Source organism: Myodes glareolus, chromosome 2 (genome assembly GCF_982192425.1).
Source record: "Myodes glareolus chromosome 2, mMyoGla1.1, whole genome shotgun sequence".
Taxonomy (NCBI): domain Eukaryota; kingdom Metazoa; phylum Chordata; class Mammalia; order Rodentia; family Cricetidae; genus Myodes; species Myodes glareolus.
In genome coordinates this window covers 104,396,365-104,420,672 of record NC_142027.1, presented here as the reverse complement: position 1 = coordinate 104,420,672, position 24,308 = coordinate 104,396,365, and the positions used below count along the sequence as shown (strand labels likewise).

At 49.7% G+C, this 24,308-nt stretch overlaps 1 protein-coding gene across 9 annotated transcripts in view; it reads right to left on the bottom strand.

The window, feature by feature from the left end:
- Positions 1 to 4,776: 4,776 nt before the first annotated feature.
- The window catches only part of Iqce (IQ motif containing E), a 44,777-nt gene continuing 25,245 nt past the window's right edge, over positions 4,777 to 24,308 (bottom strand). For 7 of the 9 annotated variants that reach the window (XM_048436874.3, XM_048436873.3, XM_048436879.3 and 4 more), the window contains 10 exons: positions 22,198 to 22,302; positions 21,502 to 21,592; positions 15,957 to 16,145; positions 14,597 to 14,620; positions 12,364 to 12,483; positions 11,905 to 12,032; positions 11,136 to 11,236; positions 9,570 to 9,653; positions 7,320 to 7,547; positions 4,777 to 6,819 (listed from right to left, as the gene is read on the bottom strand). In XM_048436874.3, the coding sequence (XP_048292831.3) occupies positions 6,689 to 6,819; positions 7,320 to 7,547; positions 9,570 to 9,653; positions 11,136 to 11,236; positions 11,905 to 12,032; positions 12,364 to 12,483; positions 14,597 to 14,620; positions 15,957 to 16,145; positions 21,502 to 21,592; positions 22,198 to 22,302 (1,201 nt within the window). In that variant the 3' untranslated portion in view covers positions 4,777 to 6,688. The remainder of the gene's footprint in view (positions 6,820 to 7,319; positions 7,548 to 9,569; positions 9,654 to 11,135; positions 11,237 to 11,904; positions 12,033 to 12,363; positions 12,484 to 14,596; positions 14,621 to 15,956; positions 16,146 to 21,501; positions 21,593 to 22,197; positions 22,303 to 24,308) is intronic. The other 2 variants (XM_048436883.3, XM_085683481.2) reach the window with 1 other exon arrangement.

Here is a 24,308-nt window from a genome sequence, read left to right as displayed (position 1 = left end):
ATATAGAAGCCATATATATGCCTCTCTTCCTCTCTTTGAGGCAGGGTCTCTCAGTAGCCTGGAGCTGGTCAAGCAAGTGGGTGAGGCTGGCTGGCCAACAGCCCCAAGGATCTGCCTGTCTCTACCTCTCCAGCACTGGGAGAACAATTGAGTGCCACTCAGCCATTGGTTGTTTTGGTTTTGGAGGCAGGGTCTCACTATGTAGCCTTGGCTGGCCTGGAACTAAGTAGACCAGGGAGGCTGGTCTTGAAGTCACAGAGATTTGCTTCCCTCTGCTTTCCAAGTTCTGGAATTAAAGGCATAAGCCACCATGCCTGGATAGGTTTTTTTTTAAATGTACATTCTAGAAATTGAATTCAGATCCTCTTCACTTAACCTACTGAGGCATCTCTTTGGCCTGCATGTAATTTTGTACATCTGCTTACATTTTTGTATTTTTGTGTGTGTCTGTGCATGTGAATGCTTGTGAGTACATTGTGCTTTTGTGATGTGCCCATCTGTGTGTGTACATACATGTCTGTATGCTATTCACATGTAGGTTTGCAATTTGCACATGCCTGTGTGTTGCACATGTCTTGTGTGCATATGGCAGGGCAGCCTCTTCAGGAACTCACTTTTGCCTCTGGGACGAACTGTTTGAGTCTCCTCTACAGGCGCTAATGTGGCAGCAGGGCCGAGGGCTGCCTAGGTGGTAGCCCCATAGGACCCAACAGTTGTAGGAGTGTTTTGGAGGTAGAGGAAAACAGGTGACCTCAGATCCTGGTGGGGACCACCAGGTGGCCTGGAGTGCTTCTCACCCATAGCAGCAGGGTCGGAGCCTAGGACAGGCTGAATTGGCATACTGTATGTGCTGAAGGCCCACAGGTATTCAGAGGGGACAGAACTGAACTGTTAAAAAGAGAAGAACTCATTTTAACAGGAAGGAGTTGAGTGGAGGGGAGAGGAAAACGCAGGAGGCAGGGAGCTAAGCAATGAGTCAGAAGGGCTTCAGGTGGGTCAGCCCTGGTTCATCAGCTAACCCTGTCCAAGGGAAGTAGCAGATATGCCAAGGGAGGAGGCGGGTGGCAGTGCCGGCATGAAGCAGCCTTTCTCATGTATTATGTCAGTGGTGCCCCCTCCCCGCCCACGCCACGGCCTCTCTGCTTTCATCTCTTAGAAGCTGGGCCTGGGAAGAGAGAGACTGAGAGGAAGAAAGCCCCAGGCTGGGTCCCATGAATGGCCCCCCAGGAGCCCTGGCACACACTGGACTGTTCTTTGAATCCTGGCTGTTCTGGGCTTAATTAACGAGTAGCTCAGGGGCACCCCTTTCTCCTTATTCAGAGAGAGCCCCAGCACCATGGAAACCTCTTCCAAGATCCTCAGGCAGGCAGGCACCGGCTAATGGGGCTGTCCCTCCAGCTGTAACTGGGTCCAGCTTGAAGGAGCCCATGGGAAGACATGCTAGCCAAAGGCCATTAGTGGGTGCCTGTGCAGACAGGCCAGCCTGTTTCCATCCTCATCATTCGTATTCTGAACCCGACAGTGCTGCCAAAAGGAACAAGGGATTCAAATTCTTCCTGTGTTCCCTGGGGACTTGGGGGGAATGGTGAATTAAAACGGGCCAGTCAGGCACCGAGCTACGTCTCCGCAGGCTTTAAGAAGGCATGCATGAACCAGGCCTGGTAGTGCACCGAGCTACGTCTCCCCAGGCTTTAAGAAGGCATGCATGAACCAGGCCTGGTAGTGCAGGCTTATATTCCGAGCTCCTTAGGAAGTTGAGTCAAGTCTAGGCCACAGGCTGAGTTCAAGGCAGTCTGGGTGATTTATTGAGATTGTGACTTTATTTCTTTTTCCATTAAAGAGCTGGGGAATGAGTGAGATGGCTCAGGGGGTTAAGGCTTTGCTTCCAAGCCTGATAGCCTGAGTTCAATCCCCTGGGTACCCACATAGGAGAGAGGTGTATGTTGCAAGCTTTCCTGGGATCTCCGCAGCATGCTGTGGTGCGCAGACATGCACATGCATGGACATACTTTTTGCAAAAGGTCTGGAAAATGATGGCTCCATGCCATGTAAGCACGAGGCCCTGAGCTCAGATTGCTGCCACCTGCTGGAAGAGGTAGGATTAGATCTGTAGCCCGGCATGGGAAGGCAGAGACGGGCAGGTTCCTGGAGCTCATTAGCCAGCCTGGTTGAATCAAAAGGGTCCAGGTCAGTGGAAGTTCTCAAAGGATCCAGAGGAGCTGGAGAGATGGCTCAGCAATTATGGGTACTTCTTTCTTGTTCTTGCTGAGGACCCACATGGTGGTTAGTAACTTTAACTCCAGTTCCAGGGGGATCTGATGCCTTCTTTTGACCTCCAAGGGTACCATGTACATAGACATATGTGCAAGCAAAACGCTCATACACTTAAACCTTATAAAAATTATACATAAAAAAGGTGTGGAGCAATTGAGGAATACACCGGGTACTGAACTCTGGCACACACACACAACCACAAACACACCCCTGAACATCCACACAAATAGGCATATACATACACACACATACATATACAAAAATCTAAATGTTTCATTACAATGTTTGTGTATTCATGCACACACACACGTGCACCATGACATGCATACAGACATCAGAGGACGACCTGTGGAATCTGGCCCTCCTTCCGCCATGGCGGTCTGAAGACTGAATTCAGGCTGTCAGGCTTGGCACCAAGTGCCTTTATCTACTGAGCTATCTTGCTGGCCCTAAATTACCATTTTTTTTTTAAAAAAGCTGGGTGTGGTGGTGCATGGCTTTAATCTTATGCCAGCCAGTGCTATATAGCGAGGCCCTGTTTAAAGAGGGAGAGAAAAATTAAGACCAAAAAGACCAGGGATCCACTGCTAACTGTTCTGAGTCATTCTGACAGTTTCATCTCCCAGCTTCCAGATGCAATTTCTCTCATTTTAATAGGTGCTTGCCCAGCTGTGGCCTGCGCCAGAAAGGTAGTCAGAGTGGGCTGCTGGATGCGGAGCAGGCTCTGTGGGTCTGGGGAGGCGGAGCTTGGAGAAGGGGCCAGCCTGGATCCACACCAGCTGTGTTTACTGAGTCTCTGGTCTTCCGAGTGCCTGAGCCACGTGGAAGCAATCGCTGCTCTTCCCCACCCCCAAAGAGGAATTTGCAATTAGTTTAACCAGGATATAATGGAATTTTTATTTAGATCTCAAAGGTTAGAGTGCTTTCCCGGAGAGGTATTTATAGCTTTAAAGGAATCTACACTGGTTAGCTCGTTCTTTTCTAATGATTGGTCTCTTCACCGAGGGTTCTGGGTCTGTGAAACTGGAGGCACGGTCATCACTCCCCTCGTCGGGAGACAAAAATAGACATTATCAGATAGAATGCACCCAGCACCTGCAGCCAGGGTCACTTAGCCACAGCCCTTCCTTGGTGCTGAAATGGACCACGATAAGCTCCCAATGTACTATGGTACTTTATAAAACACCAGGCATAGGGCCCTGGCAACTTCTGTTCAGCCATCAGGCAGTTTAGAGGGACTACGGTCTTGGTGGCTTCTGACCAAACCCCTTTCAATGCTGCATGCCCGTGATAACACGGCATCTGGAATGCACTGAGGGGCTGGTAGTGTGGCTCAGTGGTAGAGCGCTTGTCTAGCTCACACTAGGACCCAGGGTCCAGCCCTAGTGCCATACAAAAGCTCACTACAGGTTTGCTCCCCATCCACACTCAGCTCGCTGCTGTTTTGCTAGCTTTGGGATTGTACCAGCCCCTTCTCTGCACTTCTGTCTCAGCAGCCTGTGGTGGGCAGAGGTGAACCAAGGGCAACAGAGGGCTGTGGTGTTCCTGGATCTCACTATTTTGCTGGGATGGCGTCTTCAGGATGTTGACCCCAGTCTACTCCTGGTTTTTGAACCAGAGGCATCTTCTTCCCCCAGTCACGGGTAAGAGGAGCACCATCCCACAGGGTCCCTATAAGCCCCCGTGTCCCAAGCCCAACTGGCTTCCTGAGCACAAGAGCCGCCCAAGGCCTCCACCCAGCACCTCCTTGGTGTGAGTGGTACCTTCACCTTTCCAGCTCTCCACATAGGACAACTGACACAGGGCAAGGTCAGCAGGTTGGTTGCTGTCCACCAGGTGGAGTCATGGTTTAACTTTTCACGTCAGTGTTTCACGAAGAAAGCATGGGTTCTTTCAAAGTTGGACAACCCACCAGCCTTCAGAGAAGTCTCGCAGCTGCTCCTTAAGATCAAGGTGATGTGGAGGTGTTGCCGTGGAATTAAGGGCACAGTGACGTCATTTACCCTCTCGAGTGTACATACCTGGGTCCGCTTGGTCCTGAATGCTAAGGTCTGAGAGATGAATTTTTCTGCTTCCTACTGCACCACTTAACAGTTCACAGACCACAGCTGGCTGGGCCCCGGACCAATCACACTCTCAGCAGGGTTGGCCCAGCCCACAGTCTTTGGCTCTTCTCATAGCTCATCCTACCACAGCCCCTGGCCAGCCACATGCTGGAGGACTTGTGCCTCCGAAAGCAAGCCAAGCACAAGGAGTCTGCCTGTCTTATAGACCAGGCAAAGTTCAAAGCTGAACTGACTGGCTGAACTCCTAGTCCCGGCATTTGCTCCTGGGGAGCCAGCAGCAGCTCTCTGCACTGCTCCTAGGCCCCATAGAAGTTACCCCACCCCCACCCCCAGGTGCTCTCTGCTTCAGATCAGCCAGGGGCAGTCTGCTGTACCAATGGGGCCTGGGTAGGGAGCACAGGACACAGGACACAGGACACCGGCCAAAGACAGAGGCTTGAGGCACCGTCATTTACTGAGGTAGCTTCAAGACAGGGTTTACCTTTAATAGATTAGCTGCTGCACCAAAGGACAGGAGGGTTATAGCTTTCCTGTTTGCTGGGGCATGTTCTCAGAAAACTCAAGTGCAGGGGCTGATCTTGACTTCATTGTCCGCTGGCCAGGCTGGCTGCCGATAAGCCTCAGACCTACAGACCCTGCCCCTTTTCCTGAGGTGGGGGCAGCTGAGGTGAAGACACCCACCCCGTACCCCCGCCCCCCACCAATCTAGAACTCCTGAGTGTTCACGTTTAGAACACTCAATGAACAAATGGCTGCTGTTAAATAAGAGACAGAGCAGCCACATAAGGACCCCTGGCCTCGGGGAAGGTACAGGCACACGAGCCACTTGTAGTCACCTTCTTGTGCCTGAGTGGATGGATCTGAAGCTTCAAGTGATGGCATCAATCACGGAACACACCCAAGCTGTGGTAGGGAGGCAGATCTGCAGAGGACTCCACTTGGCTGCCATGTTGGTAAAATTACCAGTGCACAGGGAAGAAAACTAATTTGGCAGACAACCCACAGGCCAAGTGCATAAAAAACTGAGCCTGCCAGGGTCCTGGCTGAGTTGTTTTTTGCCCCCTGGTGGGGAAAAGGGCTAGGCAGGTTTGCCTGGTCCTATCACAGTATTAGGGGCCCTTTCCCTTCCCTGGGGCAGGTCGACAAAGTTGGGTTCCATCTTCCTGGCCTCTGGCTGCCAAGCCCAACTCCCATCCTGAGGTTCCCACGCCCAGCCTGCTGTGTGCAGCAGCAGGCAGGTGTTTTGTGGAGGATGCCAGGAGTAAATAAGTGGTCCCTAACAGCAAACCTGGTGTCCCCACAGGTCTAGTCCAAGAAGGAACTTGCTAGCACTAGGTTTTGCCTAAGACAAGGCCAGAAAGTCCCACCCCCAGTGATCTATGGAGACAGCCAGCAGTCAGTCCCACAGGCATGACAAGGAAGTGTGGGCGGCAGACCTGAGCTACACAGAGCCTGGATACCCTTAAAACCCTGCCCAAGCCCCAAACCCCTCATTCTCACCCAATGACAACAGTTAATTTCACAAACTGGGACCAACATCTCAACTACTGGCTGCTGAGTGGGCCAGGTGGCGCTGGTGGCCTGCAGACACAGGTGACAGGGCCGTCCCCAGGCCCACACTGGAATTTGTTCTTCCCTGAGACTTATCTCTTCTGGGATGGTGAGCTGGTTCCTGGCTCCTGGCCCTGCTCTCCATCTCCTCTCTTGGTGACCTGTGGCTCTGTCCTCTTGCTGTCTCTCAATACCTGCTGAGCCACTCCATGTCACACTGTCAGGTGCTCTTCAAAGAGTTCATCCTCCCAAGAGGACGGAGGTGGTGGGGGATAAGAGAAAGGGGAGCAAGAAGCCCATGGGACAGGGACCTCGTCTGGGGACCCTGATGTCCATAGCTTCTTGCTGGCTTTGATGTGACTGCATTCTGCTGTGGGGACAGGAGATTTAGTTGTACGACCTGTAAGGCACTGGGCGGCACAAGACGAGGAAGGCTGCCTCTCATGGCAGCTGGCAGTGCCAAGGTCAAGGGCAGGTGGCAGACTTTGCAAGAGTTCTAGTCTTTGCAAGACTCCCTGCTGTCCTGATTTGGGGTGGATATATCTGTGGGTACTGGAAATAAATGGGGTAAAATCAGAGATGGAAGTGGGAGGCGGCCGCCTGCCCTCCCCAGAGAGCAGTGTAGAGCCACCAGGATCCCTCAAAGGCACAAGCACAAGACATAAGAAAACCGGTGGCTGAGGTGTTCCCAAGGCAAGACTCTTTCCCTAGCACGATAGGTCATCTTCTCAAATTCAGTTAGCGAGTCCTCTAACCTGTCCCCATAGCCACCTCACCTGGAGGCAATGACTGGGGTCCTAGAATGGGGAGGGGCTTTTCTTCCTGGGCAGAAATGGCGAAAAGATAATATCATCCGAGTCGTCGGAGCAGTCATCCTCCTCAGGGGGTGGTGACTCCGTGGGTTGTAGTCCTGGGGGAGAGGACGCCACTAAAATGAATCAGGAAAGGGAGGTCAGTCACGTGGAGCCAGTCACAGGTGCAGACAGCTGTGAGCTGTACGCTTGGCCATCAGCAGTTCCTGGCATGCAAGACCAAAGCCCCAGCCACACAGCCAGGGACCTTCAGAGCCCACCTGCACAGCCCTACAGAACCTCTTGCTAGTTCCTATTCTTGGAATAGTCTGGCCCCTGCTGACATTAAGACACTTGCAGGCCTGGGGTGGTGGTGCACTCCTGTAATCCCTGCACTTGGAAAGCGGATGGAGGAGGATAAGGATGATCACAAATTTGAGGCTAGACTAGGCTATACAGTGAAGTTTGAGGCCAGCCTGGACTACACAGTAAGATTAGCTCAGAAAACAAAAAGATGCAAAGTGAATCAGAACCGAGTGGCCACTGTGTATAAGCTGGTCCTAGCTGAAGTGGCCCAAGCTGCCTGGCCTGTCTGGTGAGGAGCAGGGATGGAGCACAGGGGACAGAGGGGACGCACCCAGGGATGGCTGAGCACTTCCGGCGCTGCTGCTCCTTTCTTCACACACATCCAAGCACAGCACATCCGTCACACTGGACCGAGGCACAGCCTCCAGACTGGATGGGGATGGACAGTCCCAATGGCCACCCTGGGGGGAGTCGGGCACCGAGGACTGTGAGGAGGCAGGTCCAGCTGCAGCGATCTCTCTCAGCTCCTCCTTGGGACAGAGCCCCACTCTTATTGTTCCTAAAGGTGAGGGGAGATGAAATGTTACTGATTTGAGATTTAAAAAGAACAAGATTCCAACCGCATCATGCAACCTGACTTGGCTGTCTGCCTCTTCTCCACAGTTCCTACAAACTGCAATCTCAGGAAATCTAATGTATTTCATAACCTCTGTATGTGTAAACATCCGAGTACCATGGTGCAGAAGTGGAGGTCCAAGGACAACCTTAGATGGGGTCCTCAGCTTCCACCCTGAGACAGGTTCTCTCTGTTTGATGCTGTGTTGCCCCTCCGTAGGTATTCGGGGACTGCAGAGGCATACAACTGTGCCTGGTTTCACACGGGTGCTGGGGATCTGAACTCAGGTCCTTGGGCTTGCACCCAAGTGCTTCACCCACTGACACACTCCCCTGAATCTTTTTTCTCCCTAGCTTTTTTGTTTGGGTTTGGTTTTTGCTTTGTTTTTTAGATAGAGGCTTGCCATGTAGCTCTGGCTAGCCTTAACTTATGATCCTCCTGCCTCAGTCTCTAGATTCCTGGGATTTTAGCTTGTGGCACTAGGTTTTGTTTCCTTTTCTTCCCCCTTCCTTCTTCTTGACCCTCTCCTCTTTAAAAAGTTACTTTATGTGTACAGGTGTTTTGCCTGCATGTACATCTGTGCACCAAATGTGTGCAGAGCTATAGAACAAACAGGGGATTTGGATCCCCTGGAACTGGAGTTACAGACAGTTGTGAGCTGCCTACTAAAAACTGAACTCAAGCCCTCAGCAAGAGCAGCCAGTGCTCTTAACCAAGCTCCTTCCTTCCTTTCATGAGACAGTCTCACGTAACTCAGGCTAGCCTCAAAGTCACTATGTGGCTGGTCCAGATCAGCCCATCCTCTTCTCTTTGCTGGGACTGAGGGCAGGCTCCTCTACATTCAGTTTTTTCTAAAAGCACAGTCAAGGCCTGGGTGTGGCTGTGATGTCTGTAAGCTCATGGGGGTGGCAGACACGGGAAGACACGGGTAAAGGCCACCCTGGGCTATGGAGTGAAAGCCTGTCTCAACAACCAGCCAATCAATGGACATCGCAACACAGTCAGCTCAAACAAGGTGCCATTCATTCACTTTCTCACATGGATGTATATCCCGGGGGTCAATACCTGGGGAGCAGTGGATGCTCCTGGACCAGTCTATACAGGTGGATAGATCTGCCATTTTAAAATCACATTTGACAAGAGGACGAAACACACCACAAACAAACTTTTTAGCCCTGACCAAATAATTTAAAGGTCAGCAGACACAGAACCTGGTGAGATCAGGACAGATAGCTTTTTGGAGAACAGATTAAAGCCTCTGGGAGCCTGGAGACTGCAGGCTGGCGGTGGCTTTGGGGTTCTGGTGTCTGTGTGCCTGCCTTCTCTGAAATCCAAGGGCTTCTGGCTCGGCTCGCTGCGCTTTGCAGAGCAGGGTTCGGAGAGAACAGCAAAGCTCATGGTTTTGCAGCTCTGACACAGCTTGGAAAGGGACAGCTGAAGTCAATGTATGACTTTCAACTGTGACAACACTTTAAACAAGGTGTGCCAGGAGGGTCTCCTAAACGGACACCTATGGGGACCCTGGGAACTGAAGGAGAGTGACCGATCCAGTCAGAACCAGCTAAGGTTTGGGAATATGGCTCAGATGTACAGTACATGTCTACCACTCCCAGCTCTCACCATGAAAGGCTGAGAATGTGTCAATGGTAGAGCACCCCTTAACTGTGGGGTTGGAGTGTGGTTCAATAGTAGAGCACCTGCCTAGAATCCCCCAGTGAGGGGCTGGGGTGTGGCTCAGCAGATTACTTCTCTAGCATGTGCAAAGCCCTGGGTTCCATGTCAAGCACCTCAAAGAAAACAAAAACAGGAGGGAGAGAGCTACTAGAGAAGGCCAGCCAGCCATGCTCTCTGGGTGAGGTTGGAATAAGAGTCACAGGCTTGTTTTCATTGTGTGCCTCTTTTGTCATCGGAGTTGAGGGATTGCTCAAGGAGGTGCTACCCTGGCCACCACTGCCACACGTTTACCTGAATAGAACTGCAGGGCTGTTGGCTCTTCTGCCTCATCTTCGGCCTCGGTAGCCTCCCCACAGCTCTCCTTGCTGACCTTCCCTGAAGGACCCCATTCTGTATAAGGCATGTCAGTCCTGGGCAGGACCAGCCCACCTACCCATTGTCCCAGCAGCCACCCACCCTCCTGTCCCTAGTAACCAGCACTTCTCGGACCTTGCCAGCCTTCTTTAGTTCCACGTTTGACACCCAAGGATTCAGATGTCTCTGGGAAGCACCAGGTGACTCAGCTCCCTGGGGTGTCACACGCATACAGAACCTCAGCTGAACTTCTATTTCTCACATGAGCCAAATCCCTAGCAGCCTCATCAATGCCAGTCACAGCGAAGCACTGCTGTAGCTCAGGCAGGAGCTGGAGGCACAGGCACAGAGCAGTAGAGGCCATGGGCTAGCCGACTGTTGGTCTGTTTACCCACCTCTGCACTCGTTGAGGAGATGGCCCACAGGCAGGGGCCTACAGCAACTGCGTCTCAGAGTGGGCCTGATCTCAAAGCTGGAACACAGTCACAGTCTGCCTGGGCCCTGGACTTGATTTTTATGTCTATATGTGTGCATGCATGTATGTACGTGTGTGTTTGTGTGCATGTGTTCGTGTGTAGGCAGAAGCCATTGTTAATCTTAGGTAGCATGATTTCTCAGGTGCTGTTAACTTTGTCTTTTATTTTTTGAAATGGGTTCTCTCCCTGGCCAGGAACTTGATGATCTGGCTAAGCTGGCTAGCCAGTGAGCCCCAGGGCCCTTCCCATCTCTACCTCTCCAGTGCTGACATTACAAGCACATATCACCATGCCCAGGGGTTTTTCAGTGTGGGCCTGGGAATTGAACACAGTGCCTTTACCAACCGAGTGATCCTTCTGAGCCAGCCTGGGGCTTCTTTACCCAAGGCTTTGTTGTTGTTTTATTTAGTGGTTTTTTTTTTTAAAATCATTTTATTTTAGAGACAGGCTCTGTGTGTAGCCCCGGCTGTCCTGGAATTCGCTTTGTAGACCAGGCTGGCCCTGAACTCACTGAGATCTGCCTGCTTCTGCCTCCAGTGTACTGGGATTAAAGGCGTGTGCCCCCACTGCCAGCTTGTTGTTTTCAATGGAACCAGGGCCTCACACAGAATGGATCAAGTGCTCTACACTATGCTACATCTTCATCCATCTTTGGGGCTTTAACAGAGCAGACAAAGGAATTGCTAGCAGTGTTTCCCTAAGTAAGCAATCAGGAGAAACCCCCAAGAAGCCCTGACAGAAGAAACAAAAGCCAGGAAAGCTTTGACTGCATGGTTTGGGGTACTTGAGAACACAGGGCCCAAGCCACTGCGATCACTGGTGCAGTCTACTGACTCAGACCCCAGCTGTGGCCCTAGCAGCAGCAAAAGAGAGGCAGGGTCTGGTCTTCCAGCATAGGTATGAACTCAGGTTGGCTGAGGCAGCTCACAGTGGGGACAAGCCCCTTGCATTCTTACGCAGCCTTCTTTTGGCTTAACCCTTGGAGGGCCACCTCCCCCTTGTGGCGGAACCAAACGAAAGAAATTACCAGAAGAAGCTGCTAGGGAAGGTGGGGAGGCAGATCCTGAGGGTGTGGTTGAGACAGCTTCCCTCTGAGCTGAGGCAACGAGCCCTCTGCAGCAGTTGGCACTGGAAGACAGAAAGCTCTGGCTGAACCAGGGGCTGGACTGATCCATGGGGCAGCAGCCATTTTGACAGGCGAAACACTGTGCAAGTGTGTCTAGGGCCTTGACAATACTGGCCCTGAGAGTCCATGCCCTTGGTTCATGTATTCAAGGCCCTGTTGAACCCAGGGTCTTTTTGTTTTATTTTTGTTTTTTTGAGACAGGATTTTTTTTCTGGCTGTCCTGGAACTTGATCTGTAGACCAGGCTGGCCTTGAATTCACAGATATCCTCCTGCCTCAGCCTCCTGAGCGTTGGAATTACAGGTGTGTACCACTGTGTCAAGTTGTATTTTTCTTTAAAAGGGACAGTACATGAGCCCAAGTTCGCGATGCCCACACACTAATGGGCCCTGTTCCACCCGCTGTCCACATACCTCCTTGCTTCCCTCATCATGGGGAGACATGTTCTAGGATGGTCTTCTCCAGAGGGTGAGAGCCTACAGCCTACCCAAAAGCCAAAGTGAAGCTAGAATATCCCTAAAGGCCTACCAGTTGCTATGGTGAACTGCCATGCCATGGCTCACAAAGTATCTTAATATCATTGTGAATCCCACAGGAGCCCTGAGTAGCCCAAAAATGGGTGCCCCCATCCCCTGAAGTAACAGCACAGAGATGCCTGTGGCCCCACTCACATGAACCTGGCCTGGGCCAGGTATCCCCGGAGGATGGACTGGATGACAGTGATGGCCTCCTCTTGTGCTGGGCTGTCTTCAGGCTGGAAGATGGGGCTTGGGACACGAGATGTGGGCGAGCTCTGCAGCTAATGACAACAGGAGAGAGACCTGTCTGGGGCCAGCCTCCTGTCTCCAAATGCAGCATGCAAGTATCTGGGGCAGGAGGGGCATGTTTTCCAGCTGCACCCCCAACAGCGCTCCTCATCAGCAGTCACTGGGGGGGCCTGCTCGGGCCACACCAAGGCTAAACCAGTCCTGGATGTGTCAAAGGGACCACTGCTGGGCTGCCCCTGACATGGATGGGTGAAGCACTAGACACATCTGCCCAGCTAGGAAGACGAGAAGGCTGCAAAGGGCTTGAGATTCCTCTGCTGAAGAAGGGTCGAGCAGCTGGTGTTCGCCCAGCCAGATGGTTACCTGGTTGGGAAGGCTGGGAAGGCCCGGAAGGCTCAGAGACTTGGAGTCTGGGGCTTTGTTGCATAACAGCTTAGAACGAGCTAGGTGTCCCCTGAAGGCCGCCTGGAGCACAGTTGCTGCCTGGCAGGAAAGAGGGAAGGACTCAGTTTCTAGAAGATGGTACTGGGCGGAGGCTAAAGGAGAATGGAGAAAGCTCGTCCTGCGGTGTAAGCTCAGGGGCATGACACAGTGCCTCCCGTCTGGCTCTCCTAACCCCACATGCTGGCGCGTGCACATGCACCGGTCCACAGGGAGGGAAAGGCATGTGCTGACTGCTGCAGCAAACCAGTCCTGAACACAGTCAAATGGGGCTAGGACAGTTACACCAGCTGCTAATATTAGTTCAGACTTCACACGTTTCTGCTTTTTGAGTCAGGGTCTAGCTATGCAGCTGCGGAAGACCTCAAGTGTGTGCTGAACCTCCTGCTTCTGCCTCCTGAGTGCTGGGATTACAGGTGCAGGCCACAGTGCCTGCCCTCCAGACTTCACACACGGGGATGTCTTCACAGCGGGGTGGACCTGCTTCATCTACTTCCTTTAATACACATCCACCAGTCACAAAAGCTACAGAAAGGTCTTTTTCTGTTTTTAAAATATTGGTGACAGAATCCAGGGCCTTGTGCACGCTGGATAAGCATGCTACCACTGAGCCACACTCCAGCCCCTCACTGGGGGATTCTAGGCAGGTGCTCTAGCACTGAGTCACACCCCAGCCCCTCACTGGGGGATTCTAGGCAGGTGCTCTACCACTGAGCCATGTTTCTAGCCTTTCTGCAGATATGGTGCATGAAGTTTCCGGCCATGTCTGCTCCTCACAGCCCTTGGGTTTTGTGTTTGAAGGTAAATGAATGACCCTGTACACAATAGCCAATGAAGGGCAGTAACTGAGGTCAGAGACATCCAGCCGCAGATGTACGCTGAACTCTGGCTCTGGCTATGTTAGAATACCTAACAACTAGACAGTATATAGGATGAAACCCAGTCCCAGGTAAGCTAATCTAGTTGGCAAACGACAGAGCAAGAATGAGCATCTGGACAGGAAGAAGCCACAAGAGGAGGACTTGACAGTACAGACCTGTTATCTCAACTACTTAAGACAGAATTAAGAAAAAGGAGAATCACAAGTTCAAGGCCAGCCTGGACATGTGGCAAAGCCCTGTCTCAAAACAAAAATATAGGGAGGGCTGTAAGCATCGTTTGGCAATAGAACATCTGCCCAGAAATCCCAGTTGAGGAGCTGGGGTGTGACTCAGTGGTAGAGCACCTGCCTAGAATCCCCCAGTGAGGGGCTGGGAGTGTAGCTCAGTGGTAGAGCACCTGCCTAGAATCCCCCAGTGAGGGGCTGGGGTGTGGCTCAATGGTAGAGCACCTGCCTAGAATCCCCCAGCAAGGGGCTGGGAGTGTAGCTCAGTGGTAGGGCTACATCTAGCATGCAGGAAGCCCCAGTAACAAATAACAGTCTCTTATTTCAATTTCACGGTCATCATAACCTGTTCTTCTTGCCAGCTCTTCTGTCCTTCCCCATGTGTCCCATGGGGACACCTGAGCTGTAGGATGACAGCTCCAGTCTTCAGACCCTGCCAATTCTCCCTGCTTTGCAGCATGTGTGTCCTGGCATCTGTGGCTGAGCATGTGGGATTGCTCAGCTCTGAACTGGAAATGGGAGTGGGGGAAAGGGTGTGCTGGTAAATTTTTAAAATGTAGTTACTCTGGTGTTCATTTTATGCTTCTGTTACTAGAATATTTTAAACTCTGTGACTGTGTTTGAATTCATTTCCCAAAAATCAGGACTTAAGGAAATGCCTTTAAATACACTTTGCTGGGCTGGAGAGATGGCTCAGAGGTGAAAAGCACTTTCTGTGTAAGCATAACACCTGTGTAACACCTGAATCTGAATCCCTCACACTTCCATAGAGTCAGGTGTGGTCACACGCGCCTGTAACCTAGCACCCAGGGGTAGATACAGCGGCAGTCAGGTGTGGTCACATGTGTCTGTAACCCAGCACCCAGGGGTAGATACAACGGCAACCAGCCTAGCTTCAGGTTCAGTGATGAACCCTGTCTCAAGGAAACAAGGCCTTTTTCTGACCTCCACGCACACTGGCATCCCTTGCACAAGTGTGTGTATCCCTCATGTCCTCTCCCCCACAGCAGAAATACGTGTTTGGAAACTGGTGAAAGTGACCTGACTTACCTCATCCAAAACCGCTTTTCTTTTCTGAAATAAGGAAATTGAGAAATGAATTAATGTAAGCAGAGTGAAGTCTCAACAGAGGCTTCCATTCCTTAAAAGAATGTGCTTGTCAGTGTCTGTGCCGGTTAATCTCACTGTCAACTGACTGGATTTAGAATCACCATGGAAACACACCATTGGGTGTGTCTGAGAGAGGATCTCCAGATTGCATTAACTGGGTGGGGAGACCCACCCGAAGTGTGGCTGAGGTCCTGAACTGCACAGAAGGGAGAATGGAGCCAGGCACACTTGTGTCTCTCTGCTGCCTGCTGATGGACACGATGTGACCAGCTGCTTCATGCTCCTGGTGCCATGACAGGACCGACAAATGGTGAGCCCAAATCTACCCGTCTGTCCTTGAAGTTGCTTCTGGCTGACAGGTTTGGCACAGCAACAAGAGAAGCAGCTGATGCTGTGCACCGCGGTGCAGCAATGGGTGCCGGGACGTTTCCTTCAAGTTTATCACGCACGATGATGTTCACCCCCACTCTCACCCTCTCTGTGTCTACCCCACTTTCTACTTCTCTGTCTGCGACAGCCAACAATGGAAGAACAGGGGCACAGTAGGCGAGGGGCTTCTAAGACTAACGGCAAGTTCTAGGTGTGGCGCAGGAGGCCTGGGAACCTTCTCTGGCCAGAAATCAATGATGTGCTCAGTGAGACGACAGTCACAATGGCAAGAGCAAAGGGCTCTCGGGACCACATCTGGGACAACATAAAGGGGAATAATGATTGCAGCTAACTTTTAAAATGATTCAATAAATAAAAGAATCTGAGCTCATATTAACCTTCTTCCCATGAGGGAGAGAGAGAAGCAGGAGGGGTCCTTGTGTCCTACTAGAGGGGAATAATCCAATAATCACTTGCTCTGAAATTGGTATCTACCCAGAAAAAAAAAGCTTGCCTGTCTCCTCAGGAGCACCTGGATCCATGTCCAATGCTGATCAATTGCTATTTATACCAGGGAAACTGACTGATAAAAAATGGAACTAGAAACACAGTCCTGTGGCCATCCAAAATGGCTGAAGCTAGGTCACTGGACTGTTACTAGTTTGATTTTAGAGAGGGTCTCCTGTGGCTTAGGCTGACCTTGAACTCCTGATCCTCTTTGGTACTGGGATTACAAGCATGCACCACCTCTCCTTTCAAGGTGCCAGCGCTTGCAGCCCTCTCTTCTGCAAGCATCCCACTCTACACACAATGGATGACTGCTGGGGTGGTGGTGGGGGAACGCGCTGAATGGATGTGCCAAACACACTGGGTCACGGAATGCGTGAACACCAGATATTCTCTGCAGCTGGACATGGATCAGGAAGCTCACCTTGTGCCTGTGGGCCTTCCACCGGGCCTGTAGGGTTCTGACGGCGGCCTCTCTCCTCTCTTCAGTGCATGGGGTGGGAGACTCGCAGCCAGCCCCCTCGCCGGCACTGGTGGGGGAGTCGGGCTCATTGTCGGAGTCTGGCTTGGAGTGCCTGCTGCAGGGTGATGGAGAACGGAGCTCTGGGTGGGCCTGCAGGAAATGAAAGGGGGTCAGCGGCGTTAGTGATGTCATCAGTGGGCAATGAACAGGATATTAACCAGGATATTACAGGCCTTGCTCATCAGACAGTAGACTTAATAAAATAAAGTCTGAGGCTGGTGCAGTGGCAGTCTTTTTTTGGGCTCTTTTTAAAGATTGATGCGGTATGATAAAAGTGGGATTTGGGAGATTGAAGTGGAGGTATTTCCAGCGTGGCTTTTGGCAGAAAGAGGAACTGAACCATTGAAATGTCGCTGACTGCTGGGTAGTATTCTCGAAATCTACCCACCAGGGCTCTTCTCAGTAAAATCCACATTACTGGAATTTTCTCTCCTCACATCAAAAGGCAGGGTCAAGGCTGGGGAGACGGCACCGTCAGTAGAGTGTCTGCTGCACAAGCGTGAGGCCTGAGTTTGCTCTTTGGCAACCACGTGAAAAGCCAGGCGTGGTAGCGTGTGCTTGTAATCTCAGCACCGGAGAGGCAGAGACAGGTAGAGCTCAGGGGCTCGCTGGCCGGCCAGCCTCGCCTACCTGCCCACGTTTACCCCACTGCACACACGTTACAGGCAGGTTCAGCTGAGGAGCATGCTACACAAACAGCCTTCCCAGCCATGGGAGAGATGAGCACATCCCATAGGTAACTGAGGCCACAATGTGCCAGTCAGCACTGAAACCAAGATTTTCATTTAGTCTACTTTAAGATTTTTTTTTGACATGTGGGACAGATGGGAGACCCCAGGACAGGAAGGGTGCTCCTGTGAGGAAGGCTGAGTAGGCAACTCCCAGGTCCAGACACATCCCACCCATCTCCTCGGTGTAATCTTCACACTTCAAGATAATGTCTGTTCTTACAGTCACCCAGGACCAGGGACCCAGCAACTAGGATGCCCTGGGGCTCAGTGGTCTCAATTGTTCAAACCAGCCGACTTCATGCTCAGCCATGACATGCTCTTCATGGCCTGTCCTCACAGTGAAGGTCCTGGCTCTGTCTGCGATAGATTCCTGCCTGAACTCATACATCTCTTCTCAGTTTGTTTACTTATTATCTGTGTAGGTCTGTGCGCCTGTTTGTGCACAGAGGCTGGAGGAGCCTGTCAGATGTCTTTCTCTATTCCCTCACTGAATCTGTATCTAGGCTGGTAGCCAGCAAGTCCCAGCTATCCTCCTCTCTCTGACCCAACTTGTCTTTATGTGTGTGTAGCAAAAGTGTTATTCCCTGCTGAGGCATCTCCTAAGCCTCTGGGGCTAGCTAGCCTTGAACTCCTCCTGCCTCGGCCTCTCTAGTGTTGGGATCATTGGCCTGCACCACTATGGATGGCCCATGAAAATTTATCTATTATGCATTCACGTACATATCAGGCCCTCCTGGAGCGAAGACTGGCGCAGGAGATTAGCCCCTGATGTACTAGTTTCCACCTGTGCTAGTGTCTGGTGTGACACATGGGGCAGATTAGAAAGAGGGTACATTCTAGTTCCCGGAAACAAAGGTGTCAACGGCCCGGGGAACGGGCCAGAGGGCCTCTTGCTGACACTTTGGAGATGGAGAATACCCAGGTGACCTTCACAGCTACAAACACTCTGCTGAGTGACAGCAAGTCCTGAGATGTCCATGAAAAAAAAAGAGAGGCCTGCTATCATAGGCCTGTAATCCAAGCATTCAAGAAGCTGAGACAGGAGACCTGTAAGTTTAAGGACAGCCTAGGTAACTCAATGAGATCCTGCCTCAAAGTAAAACATACAAAGGCTAGAAGTATAGTTTGGTGGTAGAGCACCTGCCTAGAATCCCCCAGTGAGGGGCTGGGGTGTGGCTCAGTGGTAGAGCACCTGCCTAGAATCTCCCAGTGAGGGGCTGGGGTGTGGCTCAGTGGTAGAGCCCCTGCCTAGACTCTGCCAGTGAGGGGCTGGGGTGTGGCTCAGTGGTAGAGCCCCTGTTGTGAAATAACTGTTTAATTATGTAAAGATGTGTTGCTGTTCTACCTTGCCTGTTTAAGGCACCTGATTGGTCTAATAAAAAGCTGAATGGCCAATAGTAAGGTGGAGATATAGGCAGAACTGCTGAACAGGGAGAGTAAGTAGGAGGAGGAATTTAGGCTGGGGTAAGAAAGAAAAAGAAACTCTAGGGAGACGCCAGAGGCCAGCCAGTCAGACACAGAGAAAGCAGGAAAGTAGGACATACAGAATGAAAGAAAGGTAAAAAGCCCCAAAGCAAAATGTAGATGACTAGAAACAGGTTAAATTAAGTTAAAAGAATTAATGAGACAAGCTCAGGCCAAGCATTCATAATTAATAAGTCTCTATGTCATGATTTGGGGGTTGGCGGTCCAAGAAAGTTGGCTATACTTGGTGCACTATGTGGGGGCCAAATTTCCACATAGGCCTGAGAAAGCTGAAAAAAACAAAACAAATCCCTGACATGGCTTCCTAGCAGCCTGGTGCTCTTAGCATACAGAGGTGCAGCTCGGCCACAAGTGAGCACCTGAACAGCTGTCACCTTAATTAGAAACAATAAGCTAAGTAAAAATGCCTGCCACGTTGTGGGTGCCAATTTCCTAGAGCTCGGCAGTTAAATCAGATCCTGGATAAACACAGCTCCTGGTTAAATGCAGCTCTCAGTCAGACCCGCAGGGCATAAAGCTCGCCTCTCACAGGTCTGATAGGCCAGAACCAGCGCCGGAGCAAAGCCACAGGTGCACAATTAATCAGGTCCAGACTGAAAAAGATTGAACAGTTAAAAAACAGTTTAAAGAAGTGTGTAGGCACCAAGAAAGAAAAGAAAATGGGTAAAGTCATAGTAAAAACTATTTTTTTTTAAAAAAAATACTGGTTTATTTTTATTTTTTTAATGGTTCATTTAACTTTATTTTATGTGCATTGGTGTGAAGGTGTCAGATCCCCTGCAATTGGATCTTCAGACAATTGTGAGCTGCCATGTGGGTGCTGGGAATTGAACCCGGGTCCTCTGGAAGAGCAGTCAGTATCCTTAACCACTGAGCCATCTCTCCAGCCCCAGTAAAAACTAAATTTAAAAATAAAGATGGGAAATACACAGGGAATCTAGATCCTGTATGATATGGTGACTTTAAATTTTTTGAATGTTGATGAATGAAAGACAGCTGCTGAAAGACATTGGACTGTAAAAGGAACTGCTGAATTAAAGCAGCCTAGATACTGTAGGGATGCCTAAACTTTAAAATGGAATTCAGAAAACATATTGTGTTGGGGGAGAGGCTATGTTTTTGTGTCCTCAGAAAACAGAGCTGTGGATTCCTTCAATAACAGAGATCAGGTTTGATCAGGGGAGACCTTCTGAAAGTCCTAGCTACAGACAGGAGGAAATAAGCCAGGAAAAACTACGAGAAAGGTGGCATACATGCTGATCCCTCTGCAATGGGAACTGAGGCTGAGTTCTGAGGCTGACAACAATGTTACAACCACCTTCTCCAGGACTTGACCATTGTCTCAATTTTCTCAGGGTTCCTCCTGGATGCCATCACCCCCAGACAACAGGAAGCAGTCTAGAGAACACAACACTCACATTCAGTAGGGTGGGTGGTTTTTGGTCATTTAATGGGTTATGGATGTTTGTCATCATTTAGGAGGTTGTAGGAACATAGGATAAAAAGATAACTATTAGGTAAAGATAAAAAGACTACTACTAACCTCAAATATTTTACATTGGTATGGATCTTGATATACTGATACAAATTTAAGTTATTTTTGTTATACTGTATGTATGTTTCTATTCTTTTGGGGGGTATTATGCTTATGCAGCTTATTTAAAAATGTAATGTATAATTAAGAAGTGCAGGTTAGTAGTCATCTATGACAATCAAACTTGTAGTCATGTTAGGTATGCTTTCAAGGTTAAACAAATATATTTTATATAGTTAGGTAATCTTCAAACACTTCAGAGGCCTACAGAACATAGCATTTAAGGTGTTTAATAATGCAACACTTTTCATGACAGCGAGACACATCTGTGCCCGACGGTATCAATCTATTTCATAAAAGGATAGATTATGGGAGTCAAAGAACCTCCATATAGAGTTCGCTTTCATTGTGGCAAAGCTAGCCATTTTGGCAAGAAACTGCCCTTGCCTTGACTGCCAACAGTATGCCGTACAAACTGGACAAGCAAGACACAAAGGAAAAAAGACTGTCAAACTTTGTCAAGATATGCGGGACAGTCCTTCAAAATCCTGGTTCACAGAAAAGTCTCTTGGATATTCTAGGCCTTTAAGACCAAAGACGGATGACCCAGGTTGCAGAGGAACCTTGAGTGATTGTCCAGGCAACCAGCAGCTTCTGTAATTTCTATAGTTCTGGAAGCTGCTTGTTCTGCTCTCTTCCTGTTTACTTAGGTAATATATCTTTCTTAGGGCTCTGATGTAGTTGAAGACAAGATAGTTATAGTTTTTCTTGTTATCAAATTTAGAAAAGAAACTTACGTAAGAGGTTAGAGTTTATAAGACTGAGACATAAAAGTTTAAATTGTTTATCTTAGAAAATGTTTTGAAGTCTAAAAAGGTAATTTTGTGTTGGTACTACAAGTAAGGATAGATTACCTAATAGGTAAATTAGGTACACAAGTATACAACTTTGGACTCACCAAGAAAGGATAAATAGAATATTTTCTCTGAATCTGCCAAATGCAAATAGACTGAATGACTACTGTAAATGTAATTCTTCCTGTTTTTATTGTATATAGCTTTACTATGTTAAAGCTAAAACCTTTCTTTTTATTTAGATAAAAAGGGGGAAGCACCTGCCTAGAATCCTCAGTGAGGGGCTGGGATGTAGCTCAGTGGTAGAGCACCTGCCTAGAATTCCCCAGTGAGGGGCTGGGGTGTGGCTCAGCGGTAGAGTCCCTGCCTAGTATCCCCCAGTGAGGAGCTGGGGTGTGGCTCAGCGGTAGAGCACCTGTCTAGAATCCCCCAGTGAGGGGCTGGGGTGTGGCTCAGCGGTAGAGCACCTGTCTAGTATATATAAAGCCCTGGGTCCAGTCCTATAAAACCAATGAGACAAATACGGGGGTAGGGGAGACAGGGAAGTTGCAGCAAGATAGCTGCGCAGACAGCATGTTCTGGTGGTCACATCTATGCAGGCTAGGAGTGGGCTATTCCTCCTCCCTTTGTTTCCGGCATTCATGCCTCCTCAGAGTTGTGCCTATCCTGTCCATACTTCCTAAGACCCTAGGCCAGCCTGAGGCATCTCCACGTTTGGTCTGGGTTTTGGAGATCATTAGGGCAGGAGACAGGTGATGGATCACGGAGAAGCTGCATGTGAAGACAATGGCGACATGTCCCACTCATGCCTAAAGTCAAGGGAACAACATGGCCCATGGTACCTCAGGAGTGACTGCCACAGTAGTCTCTCTCTCTTGTCTCTTAGCTTCTTCCAGTTCTTGACACTTGTTGGTGAGGGCTTCAATTTCCTCTCTAAAGTACAAAAGGAAAAGATGGTCCTTAGTTGTCACCTGGTAGGGAAAACTGTCATACAGTGGTCCAGGCAGTGCTGCATAGGGACAGGCTACAGGAATGGGCTTCTGGCAATTGGTGTCACCATCAGCGTCACTGCAGGGTCTCTCTAAATTGTCACCTGTGTTCTGAGAGCCTTCAAGGGCAGGGCTGAGGATGCTAGGCCCAGCCCTATTCCTGAAATATCATGAGTTGGAAAGGGGTCTGTGGTAATGAACTTGCCTAGCGTGCGGGAAGTCCTGGGCCCATCTCCAGTACTACATAAAGGAACAAGGTAATCCTGGCATTTGGAAGGTAGAGGCAGGAGAATAAGAAGTTCAAGCTCATTTTTGGCTATAATAAGTTCAAGGCCAGAGTCGGGTACATGAAAGCCTGTCACACACAAACTCAGGGCAACCCAGCATGGGGACACACACTTGTGATCTCAGCAAATGTGGTTTGACAATTGAGTGGCTGAAGTCGCAAAGTTGTACACTAAAGCCAGTTTGCACTACACAGTGAGATCCTGGGCCAAACAAAATGAAAAACACATAGTCAAAACACTACTTGATACTCAGTGTACTTACCTCAACGCCTGCTCCTGCTCGCGTCTCTGCTTCACGCCTTCCCTGGCTATCTCCAGCTCCTTCTCCAAGTCGATCTTGGCCTGCAGCAACTTATTCATCTCCATGCTGAGACACAAGCAGGTATCTCCATGGTCACTAGACCCAAGGCTAGCCCAGCTGAAGGATGCTTTCTGTACCCTGTCACTCCGCTTCCCTCCTTAGGCACTGAATCTAGACAGGCCCTTGATCCTAAGGACAGGGCCAGAGCATCTCTGAGGGTGCTGATGCGCTGCAGATACCCCTGTAGAGGGACTGTCATAGGATGAGGTCAATATGAGCAGAAGCAGGTAAGATGCTACCCTGAAACAAGAGACCTCAACATGACAGAGGACAGTTGAGTGACACAGAGCATTCCTCAGTGCAACCCAGGAAGGACCTGCTCTGTTCTGGCTTAGCCTGGGGTACTGCTGACACCTAGCCCCAGGGCAGGTGCTTTCACCAAGATATGGGTGACACCATGGCCATGTACTAGCCCCATGAGATTCTGTTTAAAACTCAGACCTGCTTCTTCTTGCCAGTGAACCTGCTTCTCCAGGTCCTGGCTAATCTCCACACTGAATGTGGAGTGGGTAGTAGGGTGACCGTCACACAGTAAGGGCTTTGTACATGGTGGCTATCATGTTACCTCACACCTGTGTTAACACAGTAAGAAAACTTTAAAAAAAGATGTGTTTTACTTCATGTGTATCAATGTTTTGTCTCATGTATGGGCACCATGTGCAATGTCAGAAGAGCATATCGGATTTCCTGGAACTAGAGTTATGAACAGTTATGAGTTGCAATGTGGGTACTGGGAATTGAACCTGGGTCCTCTCTGCCACAGCAATAAGTGTTCTAAACCACTGAGTCGTCTCCTTGGTCCCCCTGTGTTAACCAATTTACACAGGTGACCAATTAGACCGTCTGTGGCTACGCAGAGTTAGAATGTTACAGGTCCCAAAGCAAATCTGGAAGCCGTTAGTCCTAACAGCCACATATGCCCACCTCTGTGTCTGACCTAACATCCATGGGACTTTTCCTTTCAGAAGGTACAAGCAGACCTCTGGCTCCCACCAACCCAAAGACTAAGAATGTCCCCAGACTGGGTGGTGGTGGCAGCACGCGATATTAACCCCAGCACTAGTGAGGCAGAGGCAGGTGTATTTCTGGGAATTCGAGACCAACCTGGTCCACAAAACACGAGTTCCAGGGCAGTTAGAGCTGTTACACAGAGAAAGAAACCTGTGTCTCAAAATCCAAACAAACAAACACACAAACAAAACAAAAACCCAAAAAACAAATGTCCCTAGACAGCACCCACAGCTGTAATGGAGATCCCTGGCTCTGCTGTACCCTGCTACCTGTGGTTTCCACCAGTGTATTCTAAATCACCTCGACTTAGGGCTTTCCTTGTTCTGGTACTTTAAAAACTTAATGAAACTGTCCCATAATGGAACACAGTATTTAAGGTAACCATAGTTACTCATATCTGGCTACAGGATAAACTGTTAAGCCCTTTGGGGAGAGAACTGTGGGTTTTTTTTATTGTTTTGTTTTGCACTGATGAGAGCTTGACAGAAAATGTGTGTGTGTGTGTGTGCGTATATATATATGTATATATATATACACATACATATATATGTATATATATATACATATATATATACACATATATATATATATATATACTGTGTACATGCACGCACACTTGCTCATATACCATGGTACACATGTGGAGGTCAGAGGAAAACTTGGGGGAGCTGGTGCTGTCCTCCCACCATGTGGGTCCCAGGATCTAATTCATAATTCAGGCCATCAGACTTGGTGGCAATTTCCTTTATCTGCTCTCAGGCCCAACGTCATGATTAAAAAGGTTTCTATGAAATGCTACTACTTACAAGGAACCCTCCACCAATTTCTACCAATGCCCAGGAAAAGAGGCCACAAGACAACTGGGGCCCTTGCTCTGTACATGGGTCACAGCTGGGGCCCTTGCTCTGTACACAGGGCACAGCTGGCAGGGTTTCATAGCCCTCAACTTTTACATTTTTTGCCTTCCCACAGTCCCATGGTTTTAGGGCTTGAATTTAAGA